Source organism: Lygodium microphyllum, chromosome 7 (assembly GCF_053477565.2).
Source record: "Lygodium microphyllum isolate KBCC chromosome 7, Lygodium_microphyllum_v1.1.10, whole genome shotgun sequence".
Classification (NCBI taxonomy): domain Eukaryota; kingdom Viridiplantae; phylum Streptophyta; class Polypodiopsida; order Schizaeales; family Lygodiaceae; genus Lygodium; species Lygodium microphyllum.
The window spans coordinates 148674687-148696148 of NC_141141.1; the positions used below are offsets into that span (position 1 = coordinate 148674687).

Genomic DNA, 21462 nt, shown 5'->3' on the forward strand with positions numbered 1-21462 from the left:
CTAGTTGTGAAGGCATATGCTTAGAAAAAGGGCATTGACTATGAGGAGACATTTGCTTACATCCAACATGACCATCATTAGATGTGCCATTGCTATAGCTACACACTTTAGTTGGGATGTACATCAATTGAATATAAAGACAACATTTTTGAATGGAGATTTGAAAGAGGATGTACATGTTGAATAACCTCTAGGATTTATTATGCAAGGCCAAGAGCACAAGGTTTGCAGGCTAAATAGAGCCTTGTATGGCTTTAAATAGGTTCCACGTGCTTGGTAATCCAATATAGATGTATTTTTTACCACAGCAAGGTTCCAAAAAAGCCCAACTGAACCCACCCTCTACGTCAAGAAGGAAGGGGGGGATTTGATCATCATCATTCTTTACATAGATGATATGCTACTCACTAGACCAAATGAGAGAAAATTTACAAATTTCAAGGCTGAATTGCAGTCTACTTTTGACATGTTAGATATGGGGCTGATTTACTATTTTTTGGGAATTCAATTCACTCAAAATCAGCATGGTATTGTTATGTCTCAGTCACAATATGTTCAAAAGTTGCTATTAAGGTTTGACATGCAAGATTGTAAACCTATGAACACACCTATGGAACAAGTCTGAAGCTTTCAATACATGATTGCAATGATCCATCATATGTTGCTATTTATAGCTAGGCTATTGGTTGTATCATCTATTTTTGCAACACCTATCCTAACATACAATATGCAATATCACAAGTGTGCAATATTGGCAAGCTCTCAAGCACATTTTTTGCTATTTGCAAGGAACACAACCACATGGTTTGCCATTTTCCAAGGGGGGAGACTCTCAAATGCATGCTTAAAGTGATTCAGATTGGGTTGGTGATCATGATACAAGGTAGTCTACTAGTGGACATTGTGTCTTTCTAGACCACTCATGCTTCTCTTAGCTAAGCAAGAAGCAAACTATTGTGGCTACCACATCTTGTAAACTTGAGTATAGGATAGCTTTAACAACAACAATCAAATGTGTTCGATTGCATCGTATATTGGCTGATCTTGGATGATGTACACCTCAACATCGGATAATAAGATACCCTCATACTCATCCTCACTAATGAGGTTACCATCATCATCAAATAAAGGCTTCCGAGGCAATGGCTATGTAGTTGTATGCGAGGGGGGAAGATGTCATCATCACGCATGGGATAAAAGCTACTAGAACCGCACTTCATGTATGTTTGCAAACCACTCAAACCACCCCTCGTCGATCTCAGAGATCGCCTTGCCCGTGCTAGAAATTGTTGCAACTCGAACTCCTCAAACTAGTCAAACTACTCCCTCACGAGTATGCTGGTTGCGATTGCCATGAGTATCTGCAGGTATGAGCTGTCTATACAGATCTCCAAAGATCAGCTCCTCCTCATCAACCTCCTAGTGTACACTCCGAAGAGTGTCGCCCGTCAACTTGAATGTATCAACATTCACCGACATAATCCATATAAGATAATAAATACTAAATTGTTAACTTGCATAAAATTGAAAATAATAAATTTAAACTTGACTTAACCAAAATGATAACACTTTACTTGCTTCGGACTACCCATAGTCATCATGGCCTTCATCATGCGCAAGTTAGTGCGCCAATAAACTAGCCACTCTAACAGTCGTATGCTAAGCCAATTGCAAATCTTCGTGTGAATGAAAGAATAGGTACTCCAGTGTCTCTCACATGCACCCGAAGAGGAATCTTGAGCAAGGACTCTCATGGCCAAGGGCTAAAGAATCTGCAACACATTCAAAATGCTGCCACCAAAAGAATGGCTTCACAAGTGACTCTCTTCTTCAACAAGTGGGAGAATAAAAGCCACATATGCCCTTTTTTATCTGTATTGCATCCAAGCTTCTCTAGAACTGTGTTGTGGGAATCCACGGGGACCACATGAGTGAAATATGCAAGCTGGTCAAAACACAGCTCTCTATCATCCATGACAGCTAGAGACTTGTAGGACGGATGTAATAGTGCTATAAATCCATGGATGGACTTAGGCATCCATGCACATCTCTTCTCTGCTATGTTAATGATGTGTGCACGCTGTGATTCCATGATCACTATACAAGCCCATGCCTCTACCAATACTACTCTAAAGAAGCAAATGCGAAGGCCCATGGTAGACCCCTCACAATCACTCATATGTAATACCCTATAAAAGGGAGTCACAACAATCACGATCCCATGGATTCTTTGCTAGAATTGCTCATCAAGACAAGTATTGTATGGCTTTCGTCTCCTCAGTCTCATGCTCATCCCACTCATTCCATAGAGTGGACACAACCGTGACGTAGAGCGGACCGCACCTCAAAAAGGTACTTCAACAGCAACCACATATAAGCAAAGCGAGTTCAAGAAGACTTCTTCAACTCAAGTGTGCTATGCTCACAATACATCGCAATCACCTTCACCTTCACCCTAAAGAAGGTGACAACTGATGTAACCTTATGCACCACCCTCTTGACCCATTTGAGCTTTCAATGTCCTCCATGAGTAAGTCCAAACAATGACTTGCACATAGAGTCCACACTATGAAAGGAAACTTCGCCTCAAGTAAACAGCCCATGCGCCAAAAATTGGATGCATTGTCAGTAACAACTTGTACCACATTTGACGGGCCCACCTACAACCACAACATACATGGCACAAATTCAAAATTATGATAAGGAGAACTTCGAGGGGACATGAATTCAAAATTATAATAATGAAAGCAACAACTTTAAAAAATACAATGTATACCTTGGTCCTTAATGATAGCTTGCCGAATGTGGCAGTAGATGAATGTGCTCGTCCTTTTGCTTCCCCTCTTACAAATATCTATGTCCATTAAAAATATGTACTGAGTGGAGTATGTTGATAATGCCCCATTTCCTACAATCTCTCCATCTGTCAGTGACAATGGAGTAGCCGTATTTTGTCCATGTGGCCCGAATAGGATCAAGGGCTCTATCAATCCTATGGGCCTACATTGGTGATGATTCTCACTATCTTTCTCCATTGCTCATGCTTTAGGACATTCAATGCAAGATTGCACTTGATCACTGTGCCTATAGTCTCGATATCCGCTTGTCATTGCCTTTCTCTAAGAAAGGCAACCAATCCAAGCATATGACCGAGAGCTTGAGAGAGAGAGAGGATTGCCTTTCCGGTGCCACATCAGCCTCCAATCTTTATCTTTTGCCAATGCTAGAGCTAGAAGCAAATGTGGAGTCAACACCAACATCGGTTGAACATACATCTACATGTGAGGCTTTCTCATGAGTAGACATAGGTGTGGGTATCGTCGCCGATGCACCACTTCCTCATCCTCTAGTGGATTCCCCTCTCATCTTGGCGAGAATCTCATTCACAATGTGTCGAGGGATTGGCTTGCATGTGGCAACTTGGAACCCCCCCATCTTGGAAAGATTTTGAGGAAGCCAGGTTGCACTACTTGTACAGCACTTCCTACAATACTTGCATGTCCAATGGTGGGAGTTGGAATTCTTTGTGTACTTTTCCATAAAGATGGCATGCAAGTTTAAGGCCTCATATTTATCGCGTGTCATGATGCTGAGCCGTCGAGGTGAAGCCTGATGGAAAAGAGAGAGTCGAGACTACTCAGTCTAATCACAATGATGCTTAAAGAGAAAGGGGATGGCAGGAAAAGGAGAGAGTCAGAGCTTTAGAGGCTTGAAGAGAGATAGGATGGGGAGATGATGCTTGAAGAGGGAGGGGATGGGGGAAAAAGGAGAGGGGAAGAGAAGATTACAATTTACGGTTGAAGAGGGAGGGAATGGGAGGTTGAAGCTTGGAGACAAGAGGGAGGGGATGACCTTGAGGAGAGAGTGAGACTTGAGAGAGAGTGCAAATGAGCCCCAAGTCAAACACCCATCCCTTTTTGCCAAGTGTTGCCCCGTGCAAATGCACCAAAATCATTTTAGATAATCTATTTTGGTTCGTAGAATGGGTGGCCAAAACATACCTAGAATCGCATACGGATTCATACAGGTATGTACACTATGATCCATACTGTATGGATCCATCTGTACGAGGTGCAGAGGCAACCACGGTGAATATCAAGAAGTTGATGAGGAGGAGATGATCTTTGCGGAGCTCTATAGAGAGCTTACAGCAGCGGGCACTTGTAGTTGGTGCGCTCATGGGTCAGTAGTTTGAATAGGTGGTAGCAAGAGCGTGGTCATTCGGTAGCCTTGAACATCAAGGAGAGATGGTTGGAGCTTGTAGACATATGTGAGATGGGGCTCTAGTAGCTCTCATCCGGTGCCATGACATCCCTCCTCCCCCCCCCCCCTCTTGCCTACACAACCATTGCCTAGGGAGCCATTATTTGATGATGATGGTATTAGTGACGAGGAGTATGAGAGTGTATCACCATCCGATGACAAGGATTCATCTTCAAACTCTCTTAATGAGCACTCAAATGGTTCTAATGATGATGATGATGATGATGATGATAGTGATGCCTCATTATAGACCTCTCTCTTTTTTGTATCATTGTATCCACTATGATCCATGTATTTACTAGTTGTATTGCATGTTGCGCATGTAATCATGAAGGCCTAGGCTCTAGCATATGCCAATTTTGGCTTTTAACCTCAAATATTCATCTTACTTTGTAATGGCATTGTTATTTTCACTTTAAAAATGTGTTCTATCATTTATAGTTTTAAGAAGAATCAAGTTTTTTTTTGTACTAATATCGTACCATACCTTATAAAATCATAAGGCACCATTTAGTACCGTATTTTATCATAGCATACATATTGTACCTTTTGTACTTGACAACTATGTTGTGGGTATACCGTTCATATCAAGTTGACATGCTTATAAATGTCTGAAAATTTCAATACTTACCCCTAGCTGTTGCAAAAAACTAGAGAGGACACAGTATCTCCTTGCTTTGGGTGTAGACTCTAGATCCTCAAGACAATTTCAGGCAAAAAAGGTGACGAACTTCATTTGATAGTTGACCAACATAGGGCTAGCTCTAGGTACACAATTACCATCAGGCCTCTGTCCGTAAAATTTGGGGCAATGCTGGCTGTCACTACAGCTTAATGCCAATAGGGCCGCCCCTTATTCCAGGGAAGTCCTACTTGCAAGATGCAACTTGCACAGACAATAGTCATTTGAAAAGCAGTTACACAGTGCATTACTTCCAACTGGCACTTGGCTGTACGAAATGTTTCCAACCAGCCAGGTTATCACACTTTTCAAATGATCCACCTCCTGCCTCATATTTCGTGCAGGCACTGTGGCAAATGAGACAACAAGGGTGGGAACATAACAGTCTTCCTAGTATCTGTAGACATGGAGACACCATTTAACTATTGCGTAATAGAGGACACTTACAACAGAAAAGATTTCAGACATGACTTGACATCATCCATTAATTCAGAGGTTATTGCATGGGGATTCAGAGAGGATTAACAAGTACCAACCAGCTCCCCTTGCGAGTAGAAGCCAAGATCTTTCCTTCTCTTCAAAGAAAGTAAGATTCGTTGAAATCATATGCCACCTATGTGAATTTCTACTTGTCTTGGTCACACTCTTTCATGTCATCATTATGAACTTTGATTGGCTCGCCCTTATTTGTCATTTTCCTTATTTATGAATGTTAGCAACCATTTTTCTAGAGTACTGTCGGTATTCCACACACAAGCCATTACTGTAAGTGCAAATAGACTTAATCTGAAGAGTTATCTGTATTCCTAGTGAAAAAGGCACTCTTCCTGTTCAAACTCTTACTGCTATACTCCTTGATTGCCCCTTTCATCTCATCAACATTATGTTCTCGAGAACTTCATGAAGAAAGTCCTTTTTTTAATTGTCTTCGTCACACTCTTTCATGTCATTGCTATGTATTCTGTTGGCTCACTCTTATTTCACATTTATTAGCTACCATTTTTTAAGAGTACTGTGGGTACTGCACACACAAGCCATCACAAGAACTGCCAATAGACTTAATCTGACAAGTTATCTGAGTTTGAAGAGAAAAAGGCACTCTTCCTCATCAAATACTTGCAAAGCTATACTCCTTTTATTGCCCTTTCTCACCTCATCAAATATTATGTTCTTGAGACTTCATGAATATAGTTTCTCTTTTCATTGTCTTGGTCATATTCTTCCACATCATTGTTATGTACACTGGTTGGCTCACTCTTATTTGTCAGTTTCCTTATTCAGGAATGTTAGCTAATAGCCACCATTTCTTTAGAATACTGTGGTATTGTGCATACAAACCATCATATGAAGTGCAAATAGACAATCTGCAAAGGCTATATGTATATGAGATCAAACATTAGGAACCAAGGTGGAATACCTGCATCACCAAAAACATGCCCAATCTCTCGGTGCACAAAATATACAATGTCTACTAGTTTCTCCGTCACCTAAACAAAAGAAGAAAAATGGTGTTTATTGCACACTTAAAACCTTATCAAAGATTTGCAAACCATTTTGCAATATTAAACTTCTGATGTACAGTCAACAAAAACATGTACTAGCCAAGGACTATGCATAAGGTTGACCAAAACAAGACTGAATGGTAATAGATACATGATAAAAAACAGAGAATATACCTCCTCCAAAGTGTTGGACCATAGCGATCTCTTCTTTAGAGTTTTTAAATGTTTTCGTCGGCTTTTTAGTTCACCTCGTAATGTTGATAAATTATCTCCTGATAATAAAAGAACAGTCATGCTTGTGTCTAACGTGTAGGAATTATACTATGCCAGATAAGCAAACAGCACAGAATATTCTAGGAAGAATGTGAAGGCCAACATAATTCCTTACATTGAACAAACATTCGAGAGATTCATTACGATGGAGCATTAATCACTTCTGTATGAAGAAAGCGACAAGGACCCAACCTTTCCATGCAGAAGAAATCAGCAGACAGACTTTCTACCAAAGAAGCAATGAGACTCATATGACGCGTGCACCAGGGTTAGATGATGCTCTAGAGGTCCCCCATTCGTGTTCAATGGTAATTTGGATGGCAATAACACCAACAAAAACAGAACTGGAAGGCAAAGTCACACCACTCATGCACAAAGGCCAAAAATTAGTAACAACATTTGCCTAGCTGAAGTGATGACATTGAACAAACAGATGCATTCGTCTGAGTAATGTGAGTCTTAATTTCAGGAAGGCCTAAAGTTCCATAAATTTGGCAAGTCACTCACACACAAAGAGCCAGTGAGAACGTTTCACATGTCAACAAAAGACAAGATCCTAGAATCTTCTATGTCCACACAGACACTAGGCCAGTTGACATGTGGATATGCTTGGAATCCTAGTTCCAAATGCCCTCCCACAATTGCAGACAATGATAAGCCTTGTGGAGATTTGTGTGTGTGTGTGTGTGTGTGTGTGTGTGTGCGCGCGCGTGTGTGTGTGTAATATGCTGAGTTTATCATGGTAGGGGGCATATTTTTCATTAGGGATTATGATCCGGAACAAAACATAGACATTATATTGTCAAGAATATTGGAGCACCATGCTGCTCAATGAATATGCTTACACCCATGAAGATGCAAACCCTCCATGTCCTTGACCCATTCACTCTAGATGGCTGGATTTCTATCAATCTCCTCTTCAGAAGTCAAAGGTCCAAACTCCCACACCTTGCACAAGGGCTACTACACACACAAAGCAGGCTATGCAATGAGGATTGAGGAAGAGTGGTCAGTGTTGTGATAAAGAACCACCTCAACAAGGGCCTCAGGTTCCCTCCATGTGTGGTGGACATTCCTAGAAGTCCCCCTTGAAGAAGCAGCTTCCAGGTCTGTCTGCCTCATGTAATGACCCAATCTGCCAACTTTCCTACAAAGGATCAACTTAGTACTTGTGGTCTCCGATGTCAACCAGGGACAGCTGGCAGTGCTCTAGTATGTCAGCTTGTAGTGAATAGAATCAATGAGCCATACTAACTGCTGAGTAGCTTTGATGTTGAGCCCAACCTCCAACCCAAGGTATTTCACTGTCTGCCCTTTGTTTACCAATTGGAAGCCCAAGTGAATTCTTAATCTATATTGGAATCAAGGCTTGTAAGAAACCCAATAGTCTTGTACCAGTTGATTCTCACACTTCGGCTGTGCAAGTGACCTCCAGAGCCAACCTCACCTTCTCCAGCATCACATCATCATCTTTGATAAGGATACGTCATCTGCATACTCCAAGTTCAGCACCTTCATCTTGATCTGCATAAGGAGTCTGGAACCCCACAATCCAATGACACTCAGACAAGGAAACAGGACATCACCTCTGCAATGAGTAGAAAGACGTATGGGACCCCTCGTATTGGCTTTGTTCAGGATTGGAGTACTCATTGCAGGATTGGAGCACGTATTGGCTATGGTGAGACTTTCCTTTTAGGAGATCTTCAACTCAGGGCCAATGATTGCTAGTCACTCGGCCGGCTTAGTTTGTGTCCTCCCCAAAGAGGGAACTGCTAAGAGCTCAACCAGTGGTGGCCCATCACTCAAAGTCAGTAGCCTGTAAGGCCCTAGCAAGTATGATTAATATTGGCCACAGAGACCCAATACGAGGGGTCAGAATATGCTATTAATCATACTTGCTAGGGCCTTACAGGCTACTGACTAAAGAGTGATGGGCCACCACTGGTTGAGCTCTTAGCAGTTCCCTCTTTGGGGAGGACACAAACTAAGCCGGCCGAGTGACTAGCAATCATTGGCCCTGAGTTGAAGATCTCCTAAAACGAAAGTCTCACCATGCCTCCCCGAAGGTGAGGAAAAACACCCCAGGGAGACCATAGTTTCACCACGCCTCCCCAAAGGTGAAGAAAACCGCCCAAGGATACCATCCTTGCTTGGACATTTTGCCCCTCCTAAACCTAAACCCTCTCTGCACATGGTGTCCTCCTTCCAAGTGCAGACAGCTGTTAATGCAATAAAGAAGGGCTCCATCCTCTTATCCTCCAAGCTAGCAAGTGCTAAACTCATACAATGCTCATGGGTCTATAGAGTGTGAGTCTTGTCACTCATGGAGAGTCCTGTAGTCGCTGTTGAATGGATGTGATCTCTCTATGTAGTGCTCTCACCCCCTGACACTATTTTCTGGTTTGTAAGGATTCCTACTAACAAATCCTGCTTGGCATCCTCCTTTGCAAAGAGTGCCAAGCATAAGCAACGACACATCCATGCTGAACCCAGTCTTGTTGATACAAGTTCCTATAGGCATCTTGTGGTCAGCCCTATCGCCACATTTGAGCATGTTGGCAGTATCCTGTTCTCGGAGGCTTTGGATCCAATCCTTAACAAAAACCTCTTTGCGCACAGTGTTTCCCTTCCAAGTGCGAAACCTTGTTGAGGTAGTAAAAGAGAACTCCATTCTCTGATCCTCCAAATTGGCAAGAACTGATTGAAAGGTAGAGCTCGAGTCGAAGCACACAAGCGGAAGCAAGAGCTATGGTAGATGGAGCAAGAGAGCGAGACACACGCACCATATGTGGGAACTCCAACAGTCAATGTGTGACCGGCCTTTCCTTATTCAAATGTCACTGAAAGAATGAAGAATGAAGTGCCAGTGATAGGCGCGCGCAACCTGTAGTGTACAAGTGTGCAGATACTATCAATGTAATGAATACATGGGAAATTAGGAACACACACCTTTACCCCCAACAACCTTCTGCTTAGAGACAAATCTACCCTAGTGAGCAAAGAATTTTTTAAAAAGTGACAAAGTACAAGTGTACATAACGTACAATAAGATGAGAAATAGATGTCATTTCATCCTATGCCCATCATCTTCCTAAGCAAGGCAAAACGTTCTGCTTAGAGACTTTTAGTGAGCAAATATGAACGATTCTCGTTAGTCGAGATCTTGACAAGCTCAACAAACTTATCCTCTACCACCTCCTTGAAGAAGTGATAGCATATCTCAATGTGCATTGTCTTTGGATGAAAGACCGCATTCTTGGAAAATTGAATAGCACTCATAGAATCTAAATGTAGTGTAGGGGCCATATCAGTAATACCAAAATCTATCATCAGATAGCCTAACCAGAGAGCCTCCTTGCAAGCCTCAGTGGCTGCAACATACTCCACCTTTGTAGTAGATAGGGCCGTGCATTTTTGCACGTTGGACATCCAAGAAACAACACCTCCAACAAAGACGAAGAAATAGCCAAAGGTGGACTTCCTGTTGTCTACATGTCCTACATAATCAAAGTCAGTGTACCCCATGACTCTTATATCCTAGCCACCATAACATATATACATATTTATAGTGCCCTTAAGGTATCTCATGATACCCTTCACATGTTACTTGCCAGGTGTAGCAATATAGCATACCAATGCAATGTCAAGACGAGTGGCTATCATGGCATACATCAAACTTGCGGATGTATAAGAGATCTTGACTATCTGGCCTTCTACTTATAAATCTGCAGACAATCAGCCTAACTAGCCTTTACATGAGAAGGTAAAGGACAGCCAATAGGCTTAACATTCTACATATAAACCCAATAAAGGATTTTCTAGATATAATTTTTTTGTGACAAGTGAAGGAGACCCTTAGAGCTATCGTCAAGTCATCCAGCTCATCATGAGCACTCTCAGCAATTAGTATATCATCCACATAGAGTATGAGAATCATAAGGCTACCATCATGCATCTTCTTCATACATAAACATGGATCCATATCATTACGAGTATATTCCTATGAATGCATGAAATCATAGAACTTATAGTACCATTCCCTAGGTGCCTACTTAAGACCATAAAGGCTCTTTCTCAACTTACACACAGGTATTCCCTACCTTTTGTCTCAAAGCCCTTAAGCTACTGCATATAAATCTCATCATGCAAGTCTTCATGTAATAAAGCCATCTTAACATCCATCTCATAGAGGTCTAGATCAAGCTTCGCAACCAAAGCCAAAACCAAGCGTAGGGTAGTCATTTTAATGACAAGAGAGAAAACTGCATCGAAGTCAACACCATGCTCCTACTTAAAACCCTTAGCAACCAATTCGCCTTATAGGCTATCTTGGGGCATTCAAGGGTACTCTTCAACTTGTACGCCTACTTGCATGGCAAAGCACATTTTCCACACTAAGCCAAGAAACCAAATACTACATATGATTTTTCTACAATGGGACACACTCTAACTACATGGCCCTCTCCCAAGAGTGACTATCACCTCTACTCATAGCCTCATCATAGGTAAGAGGCTCACCAATATTTGTCACCATAATATAATCTATAGAAAGCGCAAACCAATTAGGCTGACGTCTATCTCTAGTAGACCGTAGTAAAATAGGTAGTGGAGCCTATAAATCTTATCTAACATCATGATCCTGGGCCATTGGAGCAACAGCCGTTGCAGGCTATCTAGCGGGTTGTACAGTAATAAGAGGCTCCTCCTAAAATATCACCTTGTGTATCTCAACAACTTGCTCAAGCTACCTATGCATTTTCTCTTAATGGAAAACAATATCATGGCTGTAGATGACCTTCCAAGCCTCTAGATCCCATAGGCAATAGGCTATCTCATCTACATCCCCATAACCAAAAAAGATGCATTTCATAGACTTAGGATCCAACTTATTACTCTTGTTTTTTAGAACATGGCAGAAAGCCTCACAACCAAAGACACATAAATGAACATATGATGGAGTTTTTCCAAACCATACCTCCTTTGCAACCTAATAGTCAAGAGCAATGCATGGGAATCGATTGATCAAATATATGACAGTAGTAACTGTCTCAACCCAAAAGTGTTGTAATAAGCCTACTTGGCTGAATATACTACAAACTTGCTCCCAAATCGTCCTATTCATGCGCTAAGTCATACCATTATGGAGTGGGGTGTATAAGGCGGTCCATTCCTGCTTAAAACCCCTCATCACAAAAATTCTGACAAGCTTTAGATACATACTCTCCCCCATTATTAGATCGTTGGCATTTCAGCCTATACCTAGACTAGTTTTCAACAAAAGCAAGCCAACACTGAAATGAAGCCAAGACTCCTGATGTTTGCTTTATGGAATATGCCCAGATCTTATGTGAGTAATCATCAATAAAAGTAATGAAATAACTCGTCCCACCTAAAGACTTAAAAAGCATAGGTCCATAAACATCAGAATGAACAAGGGCCAGAGGCTCACCTATGCGCGTAGTGTCACACTTCTCATGTGAACTAGGGGTTTGTCTGCCATAAAGACAATGATCACAAGAATCAAAACACTTATAGTCAAGTGGCAGAAGATACTATAAACTAGTAAGCATTTTCATTCCCTTTAACAATATGTGCCCAAGGCAACCATAACAATACACATGATACTGTAACCACTACCAAAACATCATCGATAGACCCAAATACAAGTAAGGGATAAAGAATTTCAGACTTGGCACCTCATGCTAAGACAAGATTCCCACAAGTAAGCTTCCATGAGAAATCACCAAAAGAGACAATATAACTTGCATAATCCAACTGTCTAGCTGAAAATAGGCTTTAAGTTTAACTCAAAACATGGCGTACATCATGCAAAATAAACATATTGCCCGAAGGAAACTGCACTTGAATATCTCCAATGCCAACAATATCCAATGTCACGTCATTACCCAATCTGACAGATCGTATCATGCTACGATAGGAATCACCCTCGATGAGGGGTGATATGAAATGAAGCCCCTGAATCAAGCAGCCAACACTAAGCATGGATGGACGAGGCATCAATCAACTGCGAAACATCAAGAGAAGAAGCTGCAAGTATGTAATCATCATCATAATCAATTTGCATGACATTAATCTCTTCAATCTTGACACTAGACTTGCTAAGGATAATGTTGCCATCATCATTCTTTTCTCGCACTTTATATTTTTCCTTTTCCTTGTGCTTATCATCACACATTATGGCATTGTGGCTAAATATAACACGGACATACCATGATCAAGTGTACGGACTAATTCTTGCGCATACCATATAAATCCACGCCCCATGCGAACACACCCTTAACAAGACATCCTTGAGCCAACCATACAAGCGCACCCTTGTCATGTCATCATAGAACCTTCTAGAAGATATACCATGTCATCACCTACATCATCGATAATGTCATCATAAAACATTCTGAAACATATTTAACTGCCCTCCAATAACTATAAAAGAAGGGGCTCGCCATAAAGCTCCTCAATCTTGCCAATGCCACCCTTGGGAGCTCAAGGAGTCTAGACCTCCAACTAAGTAACTTCCAGCTCCAATTCTAGTTTTTGTCTAGTCATGGTATCTAGCCTTGTCTTGTATTCCATTATACTTTTGCTGTCTTGTCACCTTGTAATCTCATAATACGAGATCTTATCTAGTATTGTCTTATATCTTGTTCATCCCCGTCGAGGGAGATCTTGTAATTTTGAAATCTTATATCCATACCTATAGTCCCGGGTTGTGGGATCCTTCATATCCTATTGAGTCATGTTGTCTATCTCTACGGTCCCGCGTTGTGAAATTTTCCATATCTTGTTATCATTGTACCTTATGCCCCTACATGATTAGCTTATAATCAAAATTCTTGTGACAAATCTTGCATCTAGTCCAGTCTCTCGAGCACAATCTAGTGCTCCCATAACACTTTGGCAAGACTACTTTCTAGCCATGCTGAGTACCATGGAGGTGAGCCTTGAAAGAATCCTGACCTCTCTTCAAAACCACCAACAACAAATTCAAGACTTGAATGAACGATAAGCGCAACTTCAAATAGAACACCCTATGAATCTAGGCCCTGTGCTTTGAGAGATACCATGCCAAATTCTAGACCTACAGAATAATAGAGAAGGTGATCAAATGATTCCGTGTGTTTTATCAACCCCCGACAAGAGAACCCAAGATCAGTATGCCGAAGAAGTTTAATGGTAACCATTCAAAGTTCAAAAGATTCTTGCAACAAGTAGAGCTCTATATCCGCATGCAACCAGATAGGTATTCAGATGACACTTCCAAGGTGAGATTTATTGGAACTTTGCTTTGTGGTTAAGCTTTATCATGTTCGCCCCAATCCTAGAAAAGAATATGCCAGTACTTCATAACTATGAGGTATTTCTTTGTAAGCTCACTTTCACATTTGGAGATGTAGATACCGGTCGAGTAGCAAAAACAAAACTTCGGAAGCTATGATAAGGTAACCACCCTGCCTCTACTTATACATCTGAATTTAGGCAATTAATTTATGATCTCACTTGGCATGAATAGTATTTTATCAGCTAATTCAAATGGAATCTTCAAGATGACATTAAGAACCTCATGCTCACTATGCCTGAGACAAAAACACTCAATGATTATATCATGCAAGCCATCCACTATGATAATAGATTGTTCGAGAGAAAGCAAAAAAAGCGAGAAGAATTAAGGCCTTGCCAATGAAACCCAACCCCAATCAGAGATAAAACCAAGCCCGAACCGATACAAATACATAATACCAAATTCCAACCCTTGACCCCACAAGAAAAGCAAAGATAAAGAGAGAATCATCTATGCCTATATTCTTGAAACCCTCGACATATCACCTTGAATTGCCCAAATAAAAGGCAAGAACCCCAAGAGGTGCTGCAACCATCCTCAAATAGGAAAACGAGGATGTCCATTGTAAATGAGACCGTACAACCAGACCTTGATAAAAGAAAGAGTCTCTTGATTCCAACATATCCATGAAAACTTTCCTTATCGCAGTCCAAATGTTCGACCAAAAAATACCCTTTTTTATCAAAGCCTTGGTCGACTTCGAGGCCTCCGCATGTTTCATTGATGATGGCTTTATGAATAGATACCAAATTCCAGTACTTCAAAAGACCAATCCGGAAACAATTGAAGTCGTGCATGAAATACCCCTAGCATCAAGAGATATTACCAAGAAAACCCGAGCACTCATAGTAACTCTTGGCGATTACAAATCTCGTGTTTGTTTTAATGTCATACCCAGTTCCACAAATCCAATCATCCTTTGGATACCTTGGCTAAAGAATGACAACCTAGAAATTAATTGGGTTAAGCAAAAGATTAAATGTGAAAATCCATGAAAGTAAGTTTTATTTAGGAGCCAAATCCTTTATGCACACAACAAGGCAGGAATTGACCTACATGATATATCATACACTAGCTCAAGAATCTAGTAAGGATGAGTCAAACAAGCTATCAAGCTAGTATCAAAAATTCCAAGTTGTCTTTGAAAAAAAAAAATACAAATCTCTTGCTCGAACACAAACCATATGATTGTGCTATAGAACTCCATGAGGAGGCTCAACCACCTTTTGGATCCATCAACAAGCTATCCCCTGATGAACTAGCTAAACTGCACAAGAACATTGATGAGAACTTAGTCAAGGGGTTGATTAGATACTCGAAGTCTCCTGCTGAAGCCCCAATTATGTTCGTGAAGAAGAAAAAAGAGTCGCTTCAAATATGTGTGGATTATCGAGGACTCAACAAGATAACAGTCAAGAATCGATACCCTTTGCCGTTGATACCAAAGCTCTTGGAATGCCTTGGAAAAGCCAAGTTCTTCACAAAGATTGATCTACGAGGGGCTTACAATCTTGTACGGATCAGAGAAGAAGATGAATGGAAGACAATCTTCTGCACAAGGTATGGTCACTTCAAGTATGTTGTTATGCCATTCGCTCTCACTAATGCTTTTGCAGTGTTTCAACATACCATGAATGATATCTTTCAAGAGCATCTAAATGATTTGTAGTTATATACTTGGATGATATCTTGACATTCTTAAAGGATCCAAAGGAGCATGAGCACCGTATAAAATTAGTTTTGGAAAAGCTCAAAGAAAAAAAATACACGCAAAACTTGAGAAGTGTTTTTTTCATCAGACAGAAGTAGAATTCTTGGGGTACAATGTTTCCCAGAGAGGAATCTTCATGGACCCCAAGAAAATCGAGACTATTCTTGACTAGCAAACACCCACATGTGTCCACGATATCCAATGTTTCCTTGGCTTTGCCAACTTTTATAGGATATTTATCAAGGATTACTCAAAGATAGTCACAGCACTCATCAAACTCACAGGAAACTCAAGTTCTCATGGATCCCAAAAGCTGAGAAGGCCTTCCAGACCGTGCAAACCGTTGTCACCACTACCCCAATCCTAGTCCACCCAAATCCTACCAAGTCATTTTCCTTGGAGACAGATACATCAAACTATGCCTTAGAAGCTATCTTCTCCCAGCATGGAAATGATGGTCACATATATCCAAAGCATTTCACTCAAGGAAGTTCTCTCCTCCAAAGATAAAGTATGAGATCCATGACAAAGAACTCCTTGCCATTATAGATGCCTCTGATACTTGGCATCACCATCTAAAGGGTGTAGCCCATAAAGTTATCATCCATATAGATCACAAAAATCTAGAATACTTTATGATAACCCACATCCACAATCAAATATAATCCCGCTGGAGCAACTTCTTATCTAGGTTTGACTTTGTCATCACCTATTGTCCAAGACGCCAACAATGCCAATCAGATGTTATATCAAGAAGATCCTACTTCGCACCTAAGAAGAAAGAAGAAGCTTTTGATCAACAACAAGTAATACTACTCGAGCAAAAACACCTCCAGCTAGTAGCCATCTCCACTTGCCACTAAAATGACTCTGCCTTGATCCAGTTAATCCATGAAGGCCTCCTACATCATTATTTGGCCAACAATGTCAAGAGAAAAAATTGAGAGAGAAAAGGAAACGAACTTTCTGAGCTTCAAAAAACTAATGGATTGTTGTACTATGAGGATCTACTTTACATCACTCCAGGAAAGCTGAGACTTCAGGTACTCCAACACCGCCATAACACCCCAACAGCAAGACACTTTGGAGTTAATAAGACCTTAGAGCTTATTTCAAGAGATTTTTGGTGGCCCAAGATGTTAAAAGAAGCTAAGAAATATATAAAATTATGTGATACCTACAACAACGCCAAGGTACCTCGTTATAAACCACATAGCCTCCTGCAACCCTTGCCCATTCCAATGCAACCCTGGTCTTCTCTGTCCATGGATTTCATAACAGATATTCCTAAATCAAACAAATATGACTTTATTCTTGTTGTGGTAGATAGGTTCACAAAAATGGCAAATTTCCTCCCTATTACCAAGACCATCATATACGCAGCTACTGCTAGACTCTTCCTTAGATACATTTCAAATTACATGGACTCCCAAACGACATCATCAACGATCGGGGTCCCCAATTCATATCTAGTTTTTGGAAGAGCCTTTGCAATATCCGCAGCCAATCATCCACAAACAGATGGTCAAACACAACGGGTAAATCAAGTCTTGGAACAATATCTCCACTGCACCATCAACTACTATCAAAATGATTGGTTTGAGCTCTTGCCCTTTGCAGAGTTTCCTTATGATAATAGTATCCATGCATCTACCAAGCTAACTCCTTTCTTTGCAAACTATGGCCACTATCCAAAGATGAATCTACATCTCTCCAAACAAGTAAAGAACCCTGCCACCCGAGATAAAGCTCAACACCTAGTAGATATACACCAAGAACTCAAGCAACAAATCCAAAAGGCTCCAAATCAGTACAAGCACTATGCGGACCAGCATTGTCTTCAACATCCAGTATACAAAGTTGGTAATAAAATATGGTTACTCATACATAACCTCCAAACAACAAGGCCCTCCACCAAGCTAGGCTACCAGAGATTTGAGCCCTTTACTTTCATAGCTCATATCAATCTAGTTGCTTACCGACTCCAACTCCCATACACCATGAAGATCCACCCAGTCTTCCATGTTTCCTTGCTTGAGCCATACCATAGCTCACCACTAAGAGCAGAGAGATCTAATTCCCCACCACCTATCCAAATTGAAGATCATGAGAAATTTGAGGTCAAGCATGTCTTAGACTGAAGGATCTCCCAGATCAATTGGAATACCTTGTTCATTGAAAAGTATATGATATCAATGATCACACTTGGGAACCGGCATAATATTTCCAAAGAGCGCCTCTCAAAGTTAAAGAATTCCACAAGATAAATCCAACAAAACTTCGACCAAACTACCAAGCCGCTCCTCGTGGAAACTCATCGCTAGAGGAGGGAGTGATATTACGGAAGTGCCATGATCAAGTGTACGGACTAACTCTTACTCATACCATATGGATCCATGTTCCATGCGATCGCAACCTTAACAGGGCATTCTTGAGCCAACCATAGGAACCCACCCTTCCCATGTCATTATAGAACCTTCTACAAGATATGCCATGTCATCGCATGCATTATCGATAATGTCGTCATAAAACATTCTAGAAGATCTTTAGCTGCTCTTGAATACCTATACTATGAGGGCTCGCCATAGAGCTCCTGAGTCTTGCCAATGCCAATCTTGGGAGCTCAAGGATTCGAGACCTCCAAGTAAGTAACTTCGAGTTTCAGTTCCAGTTCTTGTCTAGTCATGGTATCTAGTCTTGTCTTGTCTTCCATTATACTCATGTTGTCTTCTCACCTTGTAATCTCACAGTACGAGATTTTGTCTAGTACTGTCTTGTATCTTGTTCATCCCCGTTGAGGGAAATCTTATAATTCTAATATCTTGTATCCATACCTATAGTCCCAAGTTGTGGAATCCTTCATATCCTATCAAGTCCTATAGTCTATACCTATGGGTCCTGAGTTATGGGATTTTCCATATTTTGTTAAGTTATCATCGTACCTTATGCCCCTACGTGGGATTATCTTGTAATCAAAATTCTTGTAATCAATCTTGCATCCAGTCTAGTCTCTTGAGCACAGCCTTGTGCTCCCATTACAAAATATGACCTTACTTCCCACAATAGTAACAAGCCATTATGGACTTAGAACCACGTGACACTGTCTACATAACTCAAAACGAGACTTCTGAGAGTCTCTTCCACGGCAATCATTACCACTCCTACCATTATTACTTCTGACTGTCAAAGCATGAGAGATGCGGAAAGCATCTACATTCTTTCTGTTAACCTTTTCATTCGAGAGCACACCCTCTATATCCTACAATTTCAACAGACATATTTGCGCACATAGCAATACCGAATGTGTCCCATGACTCGAGCAATGTAACCCACAAGAACAAGGGAGGAAGATTGTCCTTAAATTCAATTTCGTGCAAAGACAAGTGGCTGAAAATAGAATAAAACTCATTTAAGTGGGCAGACATGGAACTTTCCTCCTTCATCAAAGGTCCATGAGTTGCTTTAGCCAATACATCTAAGAGACAGAGCTCTGCTTATCATAGACATTATGAATCTTATCCCATAATTGCCAAGAGGTCTGCCCGTCAAAGACAACATTATAGACCTTCTCGGAGAGTGACAAATGATTATTGATTTACATAATTCATCCACTTCAACCCAATCCTATGCATTAAAGCATTCGTGCTTTACACTCTCGTGTCTCAATGGCTTAATTTTCAATTTCTGCACCAAAACCTGCCAGATTTGTGCTTTTTAATAGTTGTAATTTGTGCCATCCAACTTCTCAATGTTAAAGATAGCACTATCATTTGACATACCAAGCATAATATAAGAAATCAAAGCACAATCCAAGACAAATGTGCTTCTATAAATGATAGCAAAACAGCCAAAAAATCACAGCCAAATCAAGGGCCAAGCAAGAGAAAGTGTCAAAATAGTGAGCTATCCACAAATTGTAAACAGATCCAAATGACAACCCTCAAATAGAATACATAAAACTGAAATAACAGACCACTGTAATAAATTACAACAGTATGACAACAACCAATTGTGAGCAACCAAGAAAAAAAAACTAGGAACAATAGACAATGAAAGCTATCACAATTGCAGTGTGTCACTAACCAAACATGTGGTAGGCATAGACATCATGCACATAGGCGATCTCACAGTAAAGAGAAGAGAACTGTCAAATGCATAACCCATTGAGCAAAGCTCAATACATAACCAAGAAGCATATAAATATCAATGACAACACACTAACAGACATAAGTGCCAAGTCCAAAGTAAGCGATCAAATCAGTCCACTGTAGGGTAACTACACCCAATACATATCAAGAGAGGATGTACATGAAGTGTCTCACAATCTTATTGAAACTAAGCTCAAGCTCAACATAATAAATCAAAGCTCTGTTTAACATCCAAAGTAGCACATGTAACTTTGACTGAAACAAAATTGAATGCTAAATGAGCAATATAAGCTCAAAACATCAAGTACATGACATCAGAGTATCCAAAATACATGAAGCATGAACCAAAAGCATAAAGTCCAATAGATTCTTGAAGCCCATAACCGCACAACCCCCTCAAGTAGCCAAGGCATGTAACCATAGTCAAGATCAATGTAAGGGAGCCCAAATCTCAACTCAAAAGCATGCCATAGAATATCAGAAAGTATGCATAACAACCAAAGTAACACTACATCCACTAAGTATCCCATATTAGAGAGACCGAATGCAAACATAGGTGTATCACATCGTAATGGTACGCAAAGAATAAAAGAATGTATTCATATGTTAGGGTACAACAAGGCTGTGTTCACACCCATATGACTATATACACGGAGACGAAGGGACTTTAAACCCAAAAACCTCCCACTTAAAAGCCCAAAATGGTATCTTTAAGCTAACCAACTCCCACTATACGAATGCAATGCTTATGCTGAGCCTTTGCAAGACACTCAGTGAGAACATCTGCAGGGTTATCTTGGGTTTTGACCTTAGTTAGTGTGACAAGACCATCATCCAAGACCTGTCGAATAAAGTGATACCGAACATCTATGTATTCGGTGCATGCATGGAACATGGCATTCTTAGCCACACATACTGCACTTTGGCTATCACAACCAAGCACTGGAGTACGTGAAGAGTGACCAAAATCCTTAACCAAACGACCAAGCCAACCCTTAGACGCTTCTGTGGCTAAAATATATTCAACTTCTATAGTACTCAGTGTCACAATTTTCTGCAATCTTGAACACCAGGAGATAGCCCCACCAACCAAAGTAAAAACATACCCACTGGTAGATTTCCTAGTGTCAAGATCTCCTACCATGTCCGAATCACAAAATCCCTACAGCTCTATTGTACCCTTTCCATAGCATATACACTTTTCTTGTATACCTTTCAAGTATCTGAAAATACATTTCACTGCTTTCCAATGTGTCTTGCCAGGTTAGATATGAATCTACTAACAACTCCCACTGCATGAGCAATGTCAGGGCGAGTTCCAAGCATACATCAAAGATCCACAAGATCATGCATAAGGTATATCCTTCATGGCACTAGCAGTTGCATAATCCTTAGGGCAATTAGCTTTGCTAAGCTTTGTATGTGGCGGTAAAGGCACACCAAGAGGCTTAGCATCAACCATATTAAACCTATCAAGTACTTTGCTCATATACTTCTGTATATGGCGGTAAAGGCACACC

At 40.7% G+C, this 21462-nt stretch overlaps 1 protein-coding gene across 1 annotated transcript in view; it reads right to left on the reverse strand.

The window, feature by feature from the left end:
• LOC148034072 (protein PSK SIMULATOR 1-like) overlaps positions 1-21462 on the reverse strand; it is a 207740-nt gene that overhangs the window by 34338 nt on the left and 151940 nt on the right. Inside the window, exons 6-7 of the mRNA XM_087682064.1 lie at positions 6622-6719; positions 6363-6432 (exon numbers count right to left, since the gene is read on the reverse strand). Of these exons, the coding sequence (XP_087538190.1) occupies positions 6363-6432; positions 6622-6719 (168 nt within the window). The remainder of the gene's footprint in view (positions 1-6362; positions 6433-6621; positions 6720-21462) is intronic.